The following is an 18,864-nucleotide window of genomic DNA, read 5'->3' as shown; positions in this document are numbered from 1 at the left end:
GAGCAATTTAGCAGGGCAGGTTGCAATTCCACTTAGAGGAATTTGGTCAGGAGGAAAGTAGGGAAAAAAGTTATTTAGAAGCCCTGATGACATTTTCCATACTCTAACGCAAATACTGTAATCCCCTCATCAGGGGCCTCGGAAGCACCCACATTTTCTATCTAGCCCCGTTATCAGGTGCCTTGGAACCACCTTTGTTTTCTGAACATTTGTTTTCTCTGCAAGTTTTCTCGGTACCTCCTCCTGCTCTTGCAAACCTTATAAAGCCTTAGTTGCACAGCAGCTGCACTGTGCTTGAATGTCGCTTGATTTCACAAGCTGCACGCTCCGTTGTTTAAGCTGCCCGCAGGGCTGGATTCAGCGAGCTTTTTACCACTACAGCTTTAGCAGTGCCCTGTAATGTGGAATTGTATCATCGTTGCCTCTCCGCTGCCATGCCTGTTCTCCCGCAGGGCTTGAAAGGCCCCGAGGCTGTGGCATCCAGCTCGTGTGCCAATGTGTGACTGTGGCGTGCGGCAGCGATGGGAGCGGGTGCTCGGGCAGCTCCACTGTCAGCCCGAGAGCCTTGCTCCCGTCAACCACCACAGCTTCCGTGGGAGATGGGCTCGTCTCCATGGAGTGGGTGCCTAGATCCCGCGTGCCACGGGCTGCCACGGTGTATTCGCTGGCCACCTGCCTTACGGGCACGACTACACACGAGTCCCACCGGGGCAGCGGTGCAGGAGGGCAGGATGCTGAGCCGCCCGCGTCCCAGCAGCCATCTCCTGGGGCTGAGCCCGTGTCACCGCTGCCCTCCACGGCGGCCCTGCCGCCCCGTCCCCGCTGCAGCTGCGGCGAGCGCATCCCCGTCGGCAGCCGGCCCCGCTCCCCGCGCCGGCCAGGCCGGGAGGAGGAGGAGCAGGAGGAGGCGCGGAGCCCTCCGCCCCCTGCGGCGGAGCGGCCGAGGCGTTAGGACCCGGCGGCGGCGGCTGGGCGGTGGGGGGGCGGGGCCGGGGCCGGGGCCGGGGCCGGAGCCGGAGCCGGAGCCGGAGCGGTGCCGGGCGGGGGGACCGCGCCGCCGCCTCCTCCTCTCCTCTTCTTCCTCCCGCAGCCGCCCCTGCCCGTCGAGGCAGCGCTCCCAGGCTCCCCCGGGGCGCTCGGCATGAGGAGGATCAGGGCTAATGCCATCGCCATCCTGACCGTCGCCTGGATCTTGGGCACTTTCTACTACTTATGGCAGGACAACAAGCCCCGCTCGGCGGCTGCCGGCAGGTCCGCCGGAGGCGGTAGCGGCGGCGCCCGAAGCGGGCAGAGGGCGGCCGGCAGGCTGGAGCTGCGCCGGGAGGAGAGGACCATCCCCCTCATCGTGAGTGAGCGGCGGCCGCCGGCATCCCGTCCTGCCGCGGCGGGGAGGATGCTCGGGGAGGGAGCCGCCGGCGGAGGGCTGCGCTTTGCCTTCGGGTTGCTTTCTGTTTATTTTAGCATTCGCGCTTGTCACCATGGCAGCCGCTACAATCGGGGAGCAGGGTGGGCACTCTCGGGGGAATAGAGTAATGCCGTGGGTAAAGTGTTCGCGAGTTGTCTCCGCCGCTCTCAGCCCGGGCTCTGCTCCTCCGGCTGAGAGCGGCTGCCCTTGGCCAGGGAAAAAGGCGCGTGAAACAGCTGGAAGGTTTTTGGTTCACGTTCAGAAGGTGCACACCTACAGATATGTACAGACACACGCACGCATGTATGTGAGCACAGTGCTTTGCCGTCAGGACCAGCTGAGAGCCGTGACCTCTCACAATCCCTTCCTCCGGCCAGCCGAGCTCCGAGCATCGGGCCGGGGGATGCGTGTGACTGTACCGCTGGTACCAACCTCTGCCTCGGCCCCCTCCACTTGGCTGCCAGATGGGGGGCCTGGGTGCCTCTCGGGACTTCTGTCTCTCTGAGTCGGGCTCAGGCTAGGCTTTGGGCAGGGAGATGGTGGGAGCCCCCAGGGCTTTATTCCTAACCCGAGGAGTGGTAGCAGTGCCCTGATGTGCTACTTCAGTTCTGTTGAAAGCCCCACACTCTGCTCTCCTTGGGCTCAGTAGGGGGATAAAACTGAGCTCCTAACTTGAGGATGATGAGGACCTTTCTGCTCTGTCCGTGGGGATGATTTGTCCTTCCTTCAGCCTGTATAATAGCATCAATAAAGCTCTCCCAACTCTAGGCAATTGCTTCATAAAAAATAAATCAGCCCCTGGAGCAAGAAGTGGCCCAGCAATACCATTCCCAGGAGTGATCCAGCTGAAGCAGTTCGGGAACTGCACTGTGTGTCACTCTTTGGCTGCGAATCCATTTGTCAGCTGGTTACGCACACATGGAAGCGAACAAAAGCAGCAGCCCGGTCAGAGCCGGAGCAGGGGCCAGGCGCCAGGGCTGCCCGCGTCCTTCCTTGGCTGGCACCGGAGTTTTTTTGCCTCTGTCTCGCTTTTTTTCACCTGTAAAGCGGTAATGGGAAGTGTGTGTACAAGTGTTTAGGAAGCCCTGTGAATGCTTGGAAAATGCTGTCAGAGCAGCCCCAGCCCTCAGGCAGCAGGGTGGAAACTCTTCAGCTGAGCCCTTTGGCCATTGCTTGCAGCTGCTGAAAGTCAAAAGTCAAGGCTGAGGCTCTTGGGCAGAGCACTTATATTATTTGCTGCTTGCTAGGGCTGGGGGCTGCCGGCAGTTCAGGCTGCTCTGGACCTTCTGTGGAGCAGGGCTGTGGAAATGAGTACGCTGAGGAGCTCTGTGCAAATGCTACTATTGCTTTTGGGTGCAGTGGGAAATGCTCTTAGGCTGGCCAGGGCTGAGTTGGACAAACGGAGGATTTGGAGCACTCCTGCTTTTTTTTGATTCCACCTAAGTGGCAGAGGAAGCTCCCCCTGAGCCTCTGATTTCTTGTGTGAGCTTGAACATGCTGCTCTAGCAATTTTATTTCTCTGTTCCCCCGCTTATCCCTTCTGGTTTTTTATAGCATTTACTTTATTCCCTCTCAGAGGGCTTGTGAGGTTACATGAATCCGTATCGTTTGCCAAGCACCTTAAAATCCTCCTGAGGAAGATGCTGTGGCAGTGCCACACGTTGTTATATTGCTGCTGTTTGCGAAGGCAGTATGTACTCATGGCTAACCCACAAAGCCTCTCCTTACAAGACATAATGCCATGCAACAGCCTCTCCAAATCTGGTCCTGCTCTCAAAACCGTGTAAATCATTCCAGCTCTGCTCCATGCCTGAAATCCCTTAGCAAGGAAAAATAATCACCCTTTGCATCTCAAATCCCTCTGTAACTGGGGTCCCAGGATGTGCCAGCCCTCCCAGCAGGGCTCTGAGTAGCAGCTGAGATGGAGGACCCTCTCCTGATGCACCTGGCGGTGGGGCATGGTGGAAATTTCACATCCTGACCTGCCATGATGTATTTGCCTAGAGAAGGGAAACAGAAGGGTTTGTGGTGTTTGGGCTTTGCCTCATGCATGCAGGTTTCCCAAGGGGTTTCCGTGAGAGGCAAGGTGGTAAAATGCAGAATGTGTACTCCTGTAACTCTGCAGTGCTGTGGCCATGGGGAGCCCAGCAGGCTCAGCAGCGATGTGCACAACGAGCTGTCCCAGCCTTGGCCTCTGCCTGCGCTGCTGCTGGGGCAGAAGCAGGGAAGTGACTGCATGTGGGCATGGGGCAGGAAGCTTGGTGGAGATCTGGGGACAGCTCTGTCCCTCAGGACGTGGCATCTAGCAGTGGGTCTCATGGTCTAAGCTGTGTGTGTGAGCCTGAGGGCTGCTCAGGCCGGGCCAGTAGCTGTGTGGATGGTTCTCGGCATGCGGCCAGCTTTGCTCCCCAGCACAGCCCACCACCCTCTCCCAGCCAGCATGGGAAATGTGCCAGTTCTATTGCCCTGCTGGAGAAATAACGAACCTAGAGAAGCAGCTGTCCTTTGGCAGTGCAGAGCCCTCAACCCTGAGTTCATTCCCCTGAAAGTCAGATTATTTGACTTAATTTGTGATGGCAGTCATGTATAAGGGGAGGCGCGCCTGTGCTCTGCACGCTTCTCTGTCCCTCCTTGTCTTTCTGCAGAGCAACTGAGACAAACTGCCCATTTTGAACCAGCTTCTGGTTTCCTCTGCTCTGCATGAATGATGGTGTTGGAGTTCAGGTTTGGGCTCATCTGCAAATAAGGGTGACTCATGTGACTTATGGGTCTCTGGAAAAATATTTTTTCAGTTTTCTAAAATTGGCTGCTTTTCTGTCTGGAAAAAAGAAAAAAATCTTTCTTTTGGGTGAGTGAGTCCAAGAGTTCTGCTCTTGCATCTATGCTATGACATTTCAAATCCTGGGCAAGTGAAGGTGTATTGCATGTGTTTAAAAACTGAAGTGCTTTCTGGGCTTGTGTTTTTCTTCTCTATTCTCTCTTAATGTGAAGAATAAAAATCACCTCAGGTAAACACCGTAGTCAATTGCAAGTCTCAGCTTGAAACTGTTTTTTATTTGTTGATCTCATATTTATTAGCACAACTTTGAACTTAAAATCTGGATGTCTGATTCCTGGAGTCAGCAGGGAAATCTTTGATGGGGCACGGAGCTGTCAGAGATCAGTGTCCCAGAAGCAGCTCATGCAGTAATAGTGATCTTAGAGATATCTGCTTTATATACAGAAATCTTGACATTTGCCCTCTCTGCAATAGGCTTTTCACAAACAGGCTCTACAAATGCTTGAAATGAAAATTCAGATATTGCCAAATGGCAGGGCTCACTTGGTGACACGACGGGCCCCTGCATGCTTCTTCTTCCACTTACCACAGAGGGTAGAAACACAAGTGAGTACCACACTCCTAGAAGTGCATTCTTTTCTCTGGAGCACAGCATAGTTTGATATTGATTAGAAGGAGCCCTGAGAGCTCTGACAGTTGGTTTGTGTGTTTCTGGAAGATGAGCTTCTTCCCTGGACTCTTTGCTGTCTCTTCTAGGCAAAAGGTCGTCTGTCTCCAGGAAATTTCCAAAGGCCAGAACCTGTGCTATGTGTCTTTGGAAGAGCTTTGACATCATTCCTGCACTATATACAGGTGGTTAATTGTTCACCATGTGCTGCATATCTGTTTCAGTATGGCACTGATGAGCAGAGCCCAGGGCACTGTTCTTCCCTGCCTAAAGACTGCAGTATGGGAAGCTCGCCCAGCACACTTGTGTCCCAGTGAAGAGAGCGAGGCCATTGCTGCAATGTGGGCAAAGCTTGGTAGGCAGCTTTGAAAGAGAAATTTTTCCGTTGGCTGACTGTGAGCTGAGGGTGGGAGTACTTGCTCCTATTCCCTAGTCAAAAGCAGGATGTGAGGCTGCCCACGGGGTTCTCCAGCTTGCTGACTTCTCTGGGGTGGCAGGGAAGCAGCAACGTGCCTGGAAGTTGGAGACAAAAGTATCGTTATTAAAATGCTCTGAATTGTGTTAGGCTGATGCCCTGTTGCTCTTTGGAGCAGGTATGATGCCTCTTATCTGTGTCAATTGCTCTTTGGAGCCGGTATGTTGTCTCTTGTCTTCGTGCTGCCAACTTTTGTGACCTGTGTAGTTGCTCTGTGAGCCCACTGGAGCCAGTTTGGCAGTGGAGAGGCCCTATATTGTAATGCTGGCTCAGGTTGCCTGAGCTGAGCCCTCCTGGCTGCTCCCTACCTCTGTGCTCAACCGTGAAAAATGAGCCCTGGGGAGATGAGATCAAGGCGTCCTTTTTCCTTGTAGCAAAGGGTTTCTAAATGCTCTGTAAACATCACTGAGCTGCATGTCACCTGCCTGGTGAGACAGCAAGTAGGAGACTCCACTGGGATGCTTTGCTCAGAACAGGTGGTGTGTGTAGGCAAAGAACAAGTTGGTGAGGAAAGATGTCAATTGTTTAATTCCCACATCTTGTTTAGCCAGAAAGCAGGCAGAGCTTTACCTGCTCCTCTGAATTGCCAAACTGGCGCATTTAGCCATGCTTGTATTTGCCACCAAGTAAGACCATCTTGCTGTATGTTCTTCAGACCCTGAAACACCTAGTTAACTGCACACTCTGCTTTTCTTGCTTTGTGTTGCCTTTGGCTCCTGGGTGTCTGAATCTGACAGAGCAGGTGCTGGCTGATGTTCACCGTGTGCTCATGAATGATTTTATTCTCGTCCCTTCATCACATTTTCTCTGTGTGCAGCTTTCAGAGGATGCTGTTTTCCTCACAGCTGGGATAAGCTGCAACTTTCATGGCTTGCTAAATGATACCATTTTTCATGTCCCATGAAGCACCTGCATGTGTGCCTGCCTGGAGACAGGTCTTGTAGCCTCAGGCATGTAACTCTGGAAACTGAGTTGGATCCTAAATATATTAAAAAACCCAACAAGAGGGGGATCAGCACTATTTCCTTGCATTGGCATATTGTCAGGCTTAATTTCAGACCTGCTGTGCTATGGAGAGAAAAGGCCTAATTTTTAATGAGGCGTCACAGTTCATTTCAGCAGCTTCCTTACCATTTTACTCGTGGCAGGTTGGTCCCTCTTGAGTCTCCTGCCTTTTGGGGCAAGGATCAGACATATGGCTCTGTAGGTTTCTTTCTGCTCTTATGCTGAGTGTTTGTGTTTGCACACATGTGCACAGAGCACGCGAGGCTCTGTGGTCTTCCCAGGGCTGTGGACCACCACAGCTGCAGCAGCAGGAGCTTGAGGCCAGGAAGATACAGTGAGCAAACCAGTGAAGTTACCACGTTCAACAGCTCACAAAATGCTCATGTTTTCTTAAAACATCTTCCTTTCAAGTTAAAGTGGAGGAAACTTCATCTCTCCATCCTACCAGCCTGCAAAACAGCTCTGCTCCCTGTGGCTCTGCAGATATCTGAGGTGTTGGACATGAGATAGAAAGGAAGCTGCAGGTTGCAGTGCCAACCGTTTTGCAAGTGAGGGTGTCCCTGCCAGTTGCTGGGTTTGTCTGTGCTGTTCAGCCTGGCCTGTTCCACTGCCAAAATCCAGCACCTGCCTGGCTCTTCCCAGCACCTGTATGGCCTCTGCTCTTCCCAGTTTGTATCAGGGTGGGGGACACACAGTCCTTAATGCTTGGGGTTTTGTGACAGCCATTCCTGCCGTGGCCAGACCCTTGCAGCACTGATCTTTTTGGATCTCTGTGGCATCTCTCTTATGGCACATGGGACCTGTGCCAACTCCCTGGGAAAGGATGACTTGCTAACTTTTTCTCTAAGGGTATTACTGCAGGAGGAAGATTCAGTGTCAGCTTCACCGTTTAATATTCTATTTACTGTGTTTATGTTTTAAAAATTGGGAAATGGCTGCTGTTTGTCTAAATGGCAGAAAATGATTTTCTATTTAATTTGTCCCAGGGGCCCTTATGATGGATTAAAAATAAAAGAAAAATAAAAGAAATTATTCACAATAGTAATATTAATAAAATCCAGTTGGAAGCACTGCCTTAATTGTTAATCAAAATGATGCTGTAGCTGCAGTGAGGTAGCTGGGGCTTGGGAACATGGTGGTCTGGGCAGACTGGGACAGTGTGTAGAGGTGAGGGAAGGCCCAGTGCAGTGCTCCTGAACATGATTTATTTTACTAGAGTCTTTTCATTAAATCACTGGGTGAAGCAGTTGCAAGTTTTAGAGAGCTGAAGCATTCGTTAGTATGCAGCTGCTTCCTCAGTTAGATTTGTCTTTGCATTTATAAAACTGTCTTAAGTTTTAAGATTTAAAGACTAAAAATTTAGTAGTGTTGCTAGAAACAGAAAGCTTTGATAGACATCTCAGGTTGCTGTTTGCCATGGTGAAACCTGGTCCAGACACTTCATCCCGAGGCAGGCAGGTTGAGAGTCACTTAAAAGGTAAGGGGAGAAGATGTTTTGTTTCAGTGGCACTGAACTGGGACTGCCCATTTTGGAGCACTGAAAACTGACTTCATTATTCCTGTTAGAAAAACATGCAGAACACAAAGGCAATGAAACAAACAGGGACAGCAGGGGGCCCTGGCTCACCTCTGCATTGTCTCACTTCTGCAGGGGAAGCCCCAGGGCAGAGCCCAGCAAGGTGGGATCTCTTGCTCTTCTTTGGCTCCCCACAGAATGCCAGCTGGTTGTACCTATTCCATGTCACCTCAGTGCAAGTCCCAGGACCTTGCTTTCTCTTTCCTGTTCTGGCTGTGTACGCTGCTCTCCAGCCCTACCTGACTGCTCCTGCAGGAGGCTTGTGGGCTCTTTGGGGTTGTTCTGTCAGCTGTCACTGCTGCTCTGTCTGTCCATGCCCAGTGCAGAGGCCATGATCCACAACACATCCCATACTGTTCCATTAAGGTAAAGACTGAACCACAGTGAGACCTGTGGAGTGGGAGATGAGCTGCCTTATTGACTGAGCTGAACTCGTCTTCCTTACAGGCTCTTCATATGACTCGGTTTCCCCAAAGTCTAAAATGAAAATTTTTTCTACTTCACAGAGCTTTTGGGCAGCTTAGCTTGCAGGTTTTGTAAAGGGCTGGAGATGAGAGAGATAACCGCAGCAAAATATTTGGTTGAGTTCCCCCATTGTGTATCCTGTGAACAAGGAACGGGATTAGCAGAAATGTAGCAGGGCTGATCTGCTGCAAGAGGAGGGTGCTGAAGACACAGCACGGGCTGCTCCATGCACTGAAAAGTAAGATTTGTTAGAAAAGGCTGTGTATTACCCACTGCTGTCTTTTGCTATGTCTTTACAAGCACATATTCTTGCAACTAATAAAAGTGAAAAAGGACTAGAGGTGGGCTGTCCACTTCAGATTTCCATGTCCCAGTTGTGCTTGGGGCTGTGGAGACAGTGAGATATATGGCAGTACCTTTAAAACAAAATCAAAAACAAAGTTAAAAATAATATAGTGGTCTCTTAGGCCCTATCTCTGCAGAGAAATTACCTGTGTTGTTACGTGCTTTGAGCATATGGGTAATTTCTCAGTGTTCGTAGAGACCGGGTTTTTGATAGGCAGCTGTGTGCTTCCTTTGGTGCTACCTTCTTTCAGCTCCCTCAGGGGCATCATCCCTGCAGAGACCTGCCTCAGCTCCCTCTGCAGTGCCACTGCAGGTCTCACAGCACTGTTGGTGTCCCCCTGCATCCCCAGGATGTGAATGAAGCTGCCACCTGCGGCTGCCCCAGGGCTGGGAAGCTGTTTTGACTGGTGAGATGATGCTTGGCTGGTTGTCCTGCCATGGTGGAGCTGGAGGGTTGACTTTGCAGTTCAGGCTTCAAGGCTGCCATGGTTGGTCTGGGGCAGTGCTCTAACTTCTAACTGTTACAGCATGGTCACTGATGACATTCAGCTAAAGCTGCAGAAAATTATCTGCTTTAACCTCTTGTTTTCAATTCTCACACTTAACAAATTTTTCATCTTGTATGCTGCAATATGATCTTTTTGAGGAGGCTTTGTTTAACAGCAGAGAGAGAAAGCACCTGTGCTGAAATCTGTATCAGACATTTTGTGTGCCTGTGAGGAAAAAAAAAAAGGACTATTTTTCTTGCCTTTATTGTTTTGGATGACTGCCCTGAAACAGCTAGGGCTTGGCTGGAAAAGTGCTTCTAACCAATGAAAGTGTCTTCAGAGGTTCTCTGTGAAAATCTTTCTGCAGGACAAAATTGGAAAAATGATGCTTTCCATCTGCTTGCATGCTGAGTGCCCTGAACAAAGTATTTGCTGCCAGAGAGTGTCATGCCCAGTAATGCTATGCTGTAACTTTGTACCTTTTGGTACCAAGTATTCAGTAAAAAGTGTAATGAATAAGGAAGAGTGTGTAAGAGCTGTAAAAAAGCAGTGCAGCTCCTTGGGTAACTGGTCAGTTAGTCTCTGAGTACAGGAATCTGGATACAGTGGCAGTGCAAATGGGGGCCATCACTTCCACACAATTAAATTGAAACAATTGTGTGCTTCTTATGTAGTTCCCTGTAGTCTTTTGAAACTGTAAAAAATAATAGTAGAGTATTGGAGTTAAAAACTGTGAATGGTGTAAGTGCTCACTGCCAAGTCCTGGTGCGTGTGATCATGCTGTATTTCCCAGGTGCTGTAATATGCATGTCTTTTGTGGTGGATTTTTTTTTCCTTTGTACCTTTCAATGAGATTTATTCAGATCTGTTTGTGTGGTAGGAATTACCAACCACCAGGCTGCTGATGGAGTTGGCTGCATTTATCTCCCAACCTTCTGAAATGTCTCCATTTGGCTGAACTACCTGTTTTATGCCTAAAGGTAGGGAACAGCCTCTCAAAGTGACCTCTGAAGGCTTGGCAGGAGCATTGACAAACAGGTAGGGGCATAACCCTATCTCTGGCCTAGGGGTGTTCAGTTGCCACATCCCTGTTGGTGCTTCACTTGCAGAGCTGGCTTCTCTGTCAGGGGCAAGCTGGGGTGAGCACAGAGGTGTTTTTCTCATTGCTTGGGTGCAGGGTGGTGTTTCTAGTGAGCTTGGGTTGGCAGCAGAAGAATGGATGCTCTGCAATGAGGTAACCCTTTCAAAAGTTCTGTTGGAGGAAATCTGAATGAACTTGGCATCTGTTTGTATCCTCCCTGTACTTGGGTAGTCTGGGTCTGGTTGTTAGGCCTTGGAATGCCAGACTGCTGTGCCATCTCTGCTAGCTGAGTGGTCCCGTGGGACATTTTGGTGCATTTCCAGTCTGTGCTGAGAAAACTGGACCACACTGGCTGGGCAGCCCAAAAGAAACTTTGGGAAGGGTTGGGAAATCAGTATTCCATCAGGACTAGCTGTGAATTTGTCAGGCCAGGAAATGATGAGATGAGGTCAAGTGAGCTCTGGCCTTGGAGAAGCTGCCCAAGCACCTATCAAAAGCTGCCTTTGGCTGAGTGTGAAAGGATTTTAAGCGAGTAGTTGGACTGCTGGCTCAGATCAGGTCCTTCAACAGCCATCAATCTCATGCTACATGTTAGGTGAGTCGTGAGGAGGTGGTTAACAGTGAAAGCAAATACTGTCCCTACAGCACAGGATACAGATTGAGTCACATCAGGTAACAGGAAAAATCTGTTGATCTGCCTGCATCACTCTCCTTACAGTGTTATTAAAAATTATGCATTGTAAATAATTTACTCATTAATTTTCTTGGGCCCAAAGCCTCGCTTTCAGCAAAGATGTTGGAGCTGAAAGGAAACATGGTGAGGTGATACAAATCATTGTGTGTGGCAGGGCTAATGTGAAATACAGGTTTATGGCTACATTATTCTCTCTGTTGCTGCTGTTCAGCTGTTAATTGTGCATTACTGCCCTGTGTGGTTGGTACCTTTGTTTTACCTTTGTTACCTTTGTATCTGTGACTCAGAAGGGCTGCCTGGGTCCTTCTGCCACCCCTGTGGGCTTGGATGCATCAGTCATGGCATGGCAACATCACAGCAGTAGTGTTCTCCACCAGCATCCTTGGAGCAGCGGTTCTTCACTTGCACTGAGGACAGTGTTCTGTGAGGACCTTGTGAGAGACATTTGATATGTGCAAAGCTGAGCCCTTTAAATCTTGGTGCCCTAGTTAACGGGGATTTAGTCCTTCCAACCTGTCACAGTCCATCTCATTTTTCCCCCTCTTTACTTTTAGTTAGAGGATTAAAATTGTCGCATTGTGCTTAAAGGGGATTGGAATGCTCTCTATTTTTCTTCTGCTTTTGCCCAATATCTCCTAAGAGACATCATAAAGAATGGCCAAGAATGGATAAACAGGTATTAACACCACTGCAAGTGCTGAAGAAAAGGTGAGAAAACTCTCCCTACCCTCTTGTGCCGGAGTTGTTGCAGGGTCTGTCAGGATGCTGGTGACCTGCTGGGCTGCGGCAGCTGCCCCACACACCGGCATTAGTCTGTGTCTACAGATTGCCTGGAGGCATGAGCAGGGGCTTCGGGCACTCAGCTGGGCAAGACCAGCAGCTGCACTGATGGGAACTGGGTGTATGAAGGGATTCCCTTCTCATTCTTCTGTACCTCCTGTACCACAGGAGCCGTGTAAGGCTCCCCAGTTCACCAGTGTGCAAGAGGAACTCGCTCCTGCCAGTGTGCTGTGTGTTCAGAAAACCCAGTCCACGGTTCTGCACAGTCCCTTCAGCTTGGCTTCAGCAGAATCCAGGATCTAAACTTTAAATGCAGTGTCTTGACTTGTTTTTTGGTGGGACAGGAGGGGAGGGGTGTAGCTGGGTGATGCTGTTCACCCTGGAAGAACACTTAAAAGTGTTACAAAGTAGAAATGCAGGGTTTGGACCATTCCCTAGTTCATGTAGCAGTGAATCTAAGAACTTAGGAAATAATGCTGCACATGGTATTTATTAAATATCCAGGAAATTGCTAAACGATGTCTGTGACAGATTCATAATGACTAAGTAAATTTTGACTATCCGCAATACATCATCAATTTTCTTGTCTAGCTTTCTGTTAGTGCTTTTATAATTCTGCTAGAAATACACCTCCCACTGCCATGTTTAATTTGCTAACCCTGTATGGAGCTTAAAGTGTGGTCTTCAGCATTCTCTGTGGCAAGGACAGCCATGAAGCATGTTGCCAGAAGGTTATTTTAAGTCAGTAGAGGCAATTTGTATTTTTCTGGTCTTGAGTAGGTGAGTCGAATTTGAACGGAAAATATTTCCACTGGGGCCAGAATTTGCTTTAAATTTTCTGTTCAATATTTTTCTTCCTAAATTCCCATATCACTGTCCCATATCTGATGGGGGTAAATTTAGATGCATTTTGATCAGTGCCTGTCAGTTGGGAGCCATTTGAGTCAGATGCTGCTTATCCTGGGGTGGGCTCAGCATCTGTGCAATGCAGAGATCAGATTTGCACTGGGTTGCAATGGAGGTGACTCCATCCATTACCTGGAACTGCTTGGCAGGAGCGGAGTGAGGGTTGGCAGCATGCTGAGGGCTCAGGTGCAAATGGAGAGACGTGGGGAGAAGCTGTTCTCTATGAAAACTCCTTTTCCCTGCCCTAGGGGTGTACCAGGGGAGTGCACAGCTCACAGCTGGATGTGTGTCTCTGTAGCAGGTTCTTTCTGTAGGTGAGGGACATGTTTGGGGTCCTTCTGTGAAGGGAGAGTGAGTTAGGGAGACTAGTTGAATAATGAGCTATTAGGGGCTGCCACAAGCCTGCTTGGAGATACCAATTGCCTTGCCATCCTTTTTCAAGCAATTTGCATGTAAGAGTGGCATGAGATCTCCCATTTGTCTTGCTCCTATCCAAGACCTCACACAAGGCCTGTACTGCTGGGTGCTTCCAGTTTATCAGCAAATCTCTTTGGCTATCCAGACTCTTTTGTGCAAATGTGAACAGAAAAGACAGCTTCTGCCTTGGGATTTTTAACCTCTGTACATGAATGAGATAAAGAGTTGGGGATAGAAAGCATTTTTTCCCTCATTCCCCGATGGAGAGCTGAGATTAAGCCTTGAGCTCTGCTGAAAGGAAACAAAGCATTATTCAGAACTGCTAACCTGTGGTTATTAACTCTGATGAAAATACCAGTGAAGCCAGGTCAATACACAGCTTGGAAATTAATTGTGTACCAACACATATTCAATGCATATTGGCCATCCCTCATTACATTTTGCATTGATAATATATTTGGACCACCTCCTCAGCCCTTGTAATTTCTGTGACCAGTGATGGCACATATTGTATGTAACCTGAGTGGGCTGGGACACCTTGAGGGAAACAAATTTGGATTGTGGCTGGAGGGAATGTCTTGGGAAATCCCCTCTCCGGGATTGCCTCAGTTACCTCAAATGCCAACTTGGGTTTTGGTGTGCATTTCGTTTTGCATGTTCATTTTGGGGGAAGAAGTAGCATCTGAGAATAAGCTGCTAGGACAAGAAACAGGTTAGAAAAAACTTCTAAGTGATGAGTAAATGTTAATCATTAATCCTGTTACCACATAGCAACATGACTTCTCATAATGATTAACTGCCTCGCCAGGCTGTACTGGAATAAATCTTAGGGTGTTTGCTGAGCTCTGGAAGCTGGGCTTCAGCTTCTCCCACCTCAGCCCAGCTGCTGAATGGTGTTGAAACACTCCTTAACTGTCTGGGCTGATCAACAGTAGGAGTCCTTGGGGGATGGTGCTTCTTCATTCTCAGTTCTGCTTTTGAAGACTTACAGTCCCAACTTAATCAGGGTAAAGTGAGGTTCCCCATGTTACATTGTTTTCAATGCCAAACGACGTCCTTAACCACGAGCTAAAACCAGTATTCCGTGTAATTTGCCCTTCGGAGTGGAAAATACACTGTAACACTTTTAATCATTCTCTCTCTGCAGAAAACAAGAGTTTTTTCATCAGGGAGTATGTTCCTGGCGTTTGTAGTATGTATTAATTTATTGAGTTGCTACCCAGTTCTTTGTGCAGACAGATGAAAACAGGAGTGCTGGATGCTGAGATATGCCTGGCCGGTGGCATGTGGCACAAGTTGTCACAGGCACTACCATCTGACTGGGCATATGGCCTTTTCCCCACAAGTTATTAACAGTCAAATGCAAGTGCTTCAACATTGTCTGCTTTTGTGGGAGCAGAAGTTTACAAAGGTAAATTTAGCTTGTTGTTCTCGTTTTTCTTCAGATAGGAATCTGAATGTCAGGCATCTGCTGCTGCCACTGCAGACCCAGCTTTGTGCTAAGAAGGGATACTTGGCTAGTTCAGGCTCCAGCAGTCTGGACAACATCAGCTGGAAGATGAAAAGGTATAAGTAGATGGCCAGGCCTTTACCATGGTTGTTTTGGCGAGTGATATTGGGCAATATTGCCAATAATTCTGTAATGAAAGCAGGGAAAATTTGGCAGTCTAAGTGTGGGGCCCCGGGGTACAGCCTGTACCTGGGCTGGATAACCCACTCTGTGCAGCATGCTGGAGAGCAGCTCTCCTGATCAGAGGAGTAATGTTTCTAGGTCAGCAGCAATATACCACTTTGAGAAAGCTCCTAACAAGTACAAGCAACTCATCCTTCGGTAAGTCTGTCCTGTTTGACACAGGCTTGCTACTGCTTCTTGAATATCTCCACATGGTGCTGTTGGGGTAGTGGGAGTGGGACACAATTGGTTCTGAAGAACTGGTTTTTGTCTAAGTGCAGAATGGCTCTGCCCTGTAAGCAGAAGTGGACTCTTTGGACTTACTTGAGGGGAAAAGATGGACAAAATAGACCAAAAGCCTGATGATCTAAAAAGAAATACCTTTGCTCCTGAAAAGGGTGAGTAAATAATCCCCGCCTGTTTGGTGCCATTCAGGCTCCCTATTGGTTGTGCTTCCAGAAGAACTATGTGCAATTCTCCTGCCAGTTCAGTAGCTCCAGAGTTACCAAAGAGCGTGTGAAAAACAACTGCATGGGAATGTCTTCGATGTTAGAGGGCAGCTCAGCTGTCTGTTCTCAAGTCTGACAAGGAGGAAGGATTTATACTGTGCTTTAGTGAGTGCTGAACTGAAAGAACTTGTCACTGTGTATTTCTCAAAAACATGTTTTAAAAAAAATCTGTTAGCTTTAATGAAATTGATTTGGTGCATTTCTGAGAGTGTGATGGCAGTTTTCTCCTTGATTTGCTGAACTAGCTTATCTGAATTTGGAGGAGCTTGCTTGGTGCCTCCTTGGGATGAGAAAGGTGCATGAAGAAGTGTGGAGTGCAAGGACTTCTTTATTAGTGTTCTCCTAGTACAGAGAAAGTGTGGAAGTATTAAAATATATTTAAAACTATTTTAATATGTTTAAAATATTTGAATGTTCACTGAAATACAGACTCTTAATAATGCCTTAAAATAACTGTAGCCTCTGTGCAGATGCTGCCTTCAGCAGAAATGGCTCCATGGCTTCTGGAGCTTCTGGTCTGCTTTGGGAGGTACAGAAACCATCTGATAGCTCTTGCTTTCCCCTGTCCCATTAAATAGGTTGCCAAAATAAAATGCAGCAAGCACAATGCTATGGTTTTAGTCTGTATTGAACCAGATTGGAACCAGTGTTTGGAACCAGCAGGAAAGATTATCTAAGAATGCTGAGGTTACAGAGTAGAATTCAATGTGACTGGGCTGGAGCTGGCTAGCCTTTAGAGATGTGTGGTTTGGGAGGAGAGGATTGCTGTTAGAGAGGCCTGTCTGCTCCTTTAGAGATAATTTAACAGCCTGCCTTCCATTCAGGCAGGGGAAATGCTATCAGTGGATTTTTTCCTATTGTATTAAATGACCTGTCTGTATGTCATGGCCTAATTGCATTACCCCAGAGAGCAGTGGAGAGAGGATGATTTTCCTTGAAAGTTTTCTTTTCTGCATTGGGAAGGGACTGCTCCCATCTGATTCAGCTGCCAGGCAGCCAGATTTCTCTCTGCTGGTCAATAAACAGAAACTGCAGTTTTATGCACCAGAAGCTGGGGTACTGGCTGCTGTAGTTATGACTTAATTACTAGTGTCAGATTAGTTAGGACTTGGATATTGCACCAAGCTAAGGATCTATCTGCTACAGATGTACACGTTGAAAGTGAATCCATATATCTACATTAAACAGATTTCTAGTGGCATCTGTTCTGCCCAATGGTTTTTGCAGGGTAAACAGTCCACAGACAATAAGACTGAAACACTTCCAATTGGTACTTTCAGTAATAAACATTTTTTGCATTGACAGGTCATGTGCACTTGACTCTTCAGAAATGTGGTAAGTATTTAAGCATCTTCTTTTACAGATCAAAAGTCTGAAGGAGGCTCAGAAAGGTTAAAGTCTTGATTTACACTGATTGCTCAGGCTCCATTGACTTTCTCTTTGAATGTCTTTCCCGCTGGGCATTTAACTGACATCCCCTTCCTTAGAGCTTCAGTGCATGTTTAAATAGTCATGGCTCTTCTGCAGGGAAGGCAGGGGTAATAAGGAAAATTGAAGTGACTATACCCTGCTGATGCACAGTGCCAGCATGCATTCCCCCCCCCAGGATGATGCCTCTCCTCATTGTCTTTAGAAGGCAGCACTGAGAGTTCTCAGGTCTCCATTTGCACGTGGGACATCTTGCAATGCTGTGAGGTGAAGGCCTTTGTAATGAGTGGTTCAAATGAGGCAGACAGTAATGAGTTGTCCAGGAATGGTTCATTGGCTCCTGCCTGGCAAAAGGAAGAGTGTCACTGTGATTTGTGCTTTCCTAGCTATACAATTGAATTTTACCCTTGACCTTGGTTCCTCGTTTAGATAACATCCCTCATGTGAAACACATGCCATTTACACAGGGTTCTTAATTAGAAGAATTCATCATAAACATAGGCATCTCTCTCTTGTTATTATAGCAGCAGATACAGATTAATCACATCCTCAAAAATGTGTCTGTTGTTGTTCACTATTTCTATGAAATTGGCAATCCTTGATGTCTGCAGAAAGATGAAGTTCCTTACAACATTGCTGTGCTACCATTATTATGTTTTTAGTTAGTTAATGAACTAGTGACTTTTGAGTTGAGGTAGTTCCACAAGGCTTGCTATCTGTTGACCAGAAAATGCTTAAAACTTGCATATTCAAAAATATCTAGATCTGTGGGAATAAAGGGGGAAAATCACTGCATGTTTAAATTTTTAACAGCAGTCCCCTCCTAAAACATCTACTTTTTCTTCTCCCATACTGCCACTAGAAAGGAAGGGATAGAGTGCAAAAAAATAATTTGCTATGATAATTTCAAAATTAACAGCTTGGTTTGGGGTACATCTTACACCCTGCTTTTTCTCTCTGCCCTCCCTCAGGTGGCCAAGGCATGCCATTTTGGAAGCATCCAAAGAAGAGGAAGTCCATTGTCTGTGCAAAGTTCAAGAATTAGAGATTAAAAATGGCTTATTAGGTTCTTCTATGTGAAACCTAGCTTCTAGCACCAGGGGTTAATTGCTTACCTTCAGGTTTTGAAGGGTCTGTGTCTTTTGCAGAGAATAAAGCAAGAACATCTTGCAGGCTGCAAAGCACATCAGCCTCATTTCAAATGTTTGCTGGGGGTGCAGCAGGGCCGTCCTCCTAAGACAGGAGCTATTGGACTACTGCAGAATTGATTTTGGTGTTTTTTTTAGCCAATAACCCTCATTTATCCCCTTGGGGAAATTTTCTTTTAGCTGGTTTGTCTCCTTTCTTCCTCTCCAGATGGATATCATGGTATTAACAGATGGCTAAGGAGAAATGTTTCCTTCCCTGACTAAAAAGGATGTGAACGTATGGAAGCTGTCTCAGACATGAGTTTTGAGCCCTCTTCTAACTTGGCAAAGACTCTGCCCTCAACCCTGGGGCCTTGGGGAGCAGCACCAGTGTGGCAGGCAGAGGCAGGTGGGAAAGCCCACATAGGCAGCTCACAGGGAGAAGGGAGTAAGTGTGTTTTGAGAAGGCCAGTGTCGTAGCAGGTGGGCTCACTTGTACTGTACTGGGCCAAATCCCACTCTGGCTCTCACAGTATGTCAAAGCTGGTATTTTCAGCTGCTTCTGTCCTTTAAGCACAAAAGCTAGGTCATCAATGGTATTACTGGAGAGGAGACAAATATTTGTCTGTGTGTTTAATGAAGACTTTCCCTTCAGTGACTGCTTTGCACTGCTGGAAGCAGTTAATTAAATAAAACACTGTGGGTTTTAGACTAGCAAGGTCTTTTTTGGGTGAAGGACTTGGGTAGATCTGGAAGTAGATGTTTGATGAAGCTGTTTTGTGCTTTGCAGTTTTCTCTTTAAGCTGAGATGGAAAGGGAGCATTAATCATTTCTCAAGGGCGCTGCAAGACATGACTGCAGTCTTGTGAACATCATTGATTGTGTCCTCCAAAAGATCTTGCTGGGACCACACAAATGGCAGAAGGGGTAGACAGCTGTGGTGGCTTGCTGAAAGAAGTGAGAATATTTGATTTGAGAGCCTGCAGGCAATTATTATGTTCCTCTTGCTCTGAGGAGGCACTAATCTTATATTTTGCTCTGCAGG

The 18,864-nt window shown here is 47.7% G+C and overlaps 1 protein-coding gene across 3 annotated transcripts in view; it reads left to right on the top strand.

Annotated features, from left to right (window-relative positions):
• The first annotated feature begins 1,057 nt into the window (after window positions 1-1,057).
• GALNT16 (polypeptide N-acetylgalactosaminyltransferase 16) overlaps window positions 1,058-18,864 on the top strand; it is a 74,296-nt gene continuing 56,489 nt past the window's right edge. For 2 of the 3 annotated variants that reach the window (XM_088058045.1, XM_088058044.1), the window contains exon 1: window positions 1,058-1,345. In XM_088058045.1, coding sequence (XP_087914171.1) covers window positions 1,142-1,345 — 204 coding nt within the window. In that variant the 5' untranslated portion in view covers window positions 1,058-1,141. Of the gene's footprint in view, window positions 1,346-14,604; window positions 14,650-18,864 lie in introns of those variants that run through there. The other variant, XM_014252165.2, reaches the window with a different exon arrangement.

Source organism: Pseudopodoces humilis, chromosome 7, assembly GCF_049639895.1.
Source record: "Pseudopodoces humilis isolate 2021_Gansu_Grassland_sample_001 chromosome 7, ASM4963989v1, whole genome shotgun sequence".
NCBI lineage: Eukaryota > Metazoa > Chordata > Aves > Passeriformes > Paridae > Pseudopodoces > Pseudopodoces humilis.
The sequence above is the reverse complement of the archived record's forward strand: the minus strand, read 5'-3'. Positions and strand labels throughout refer to the sequence as shown.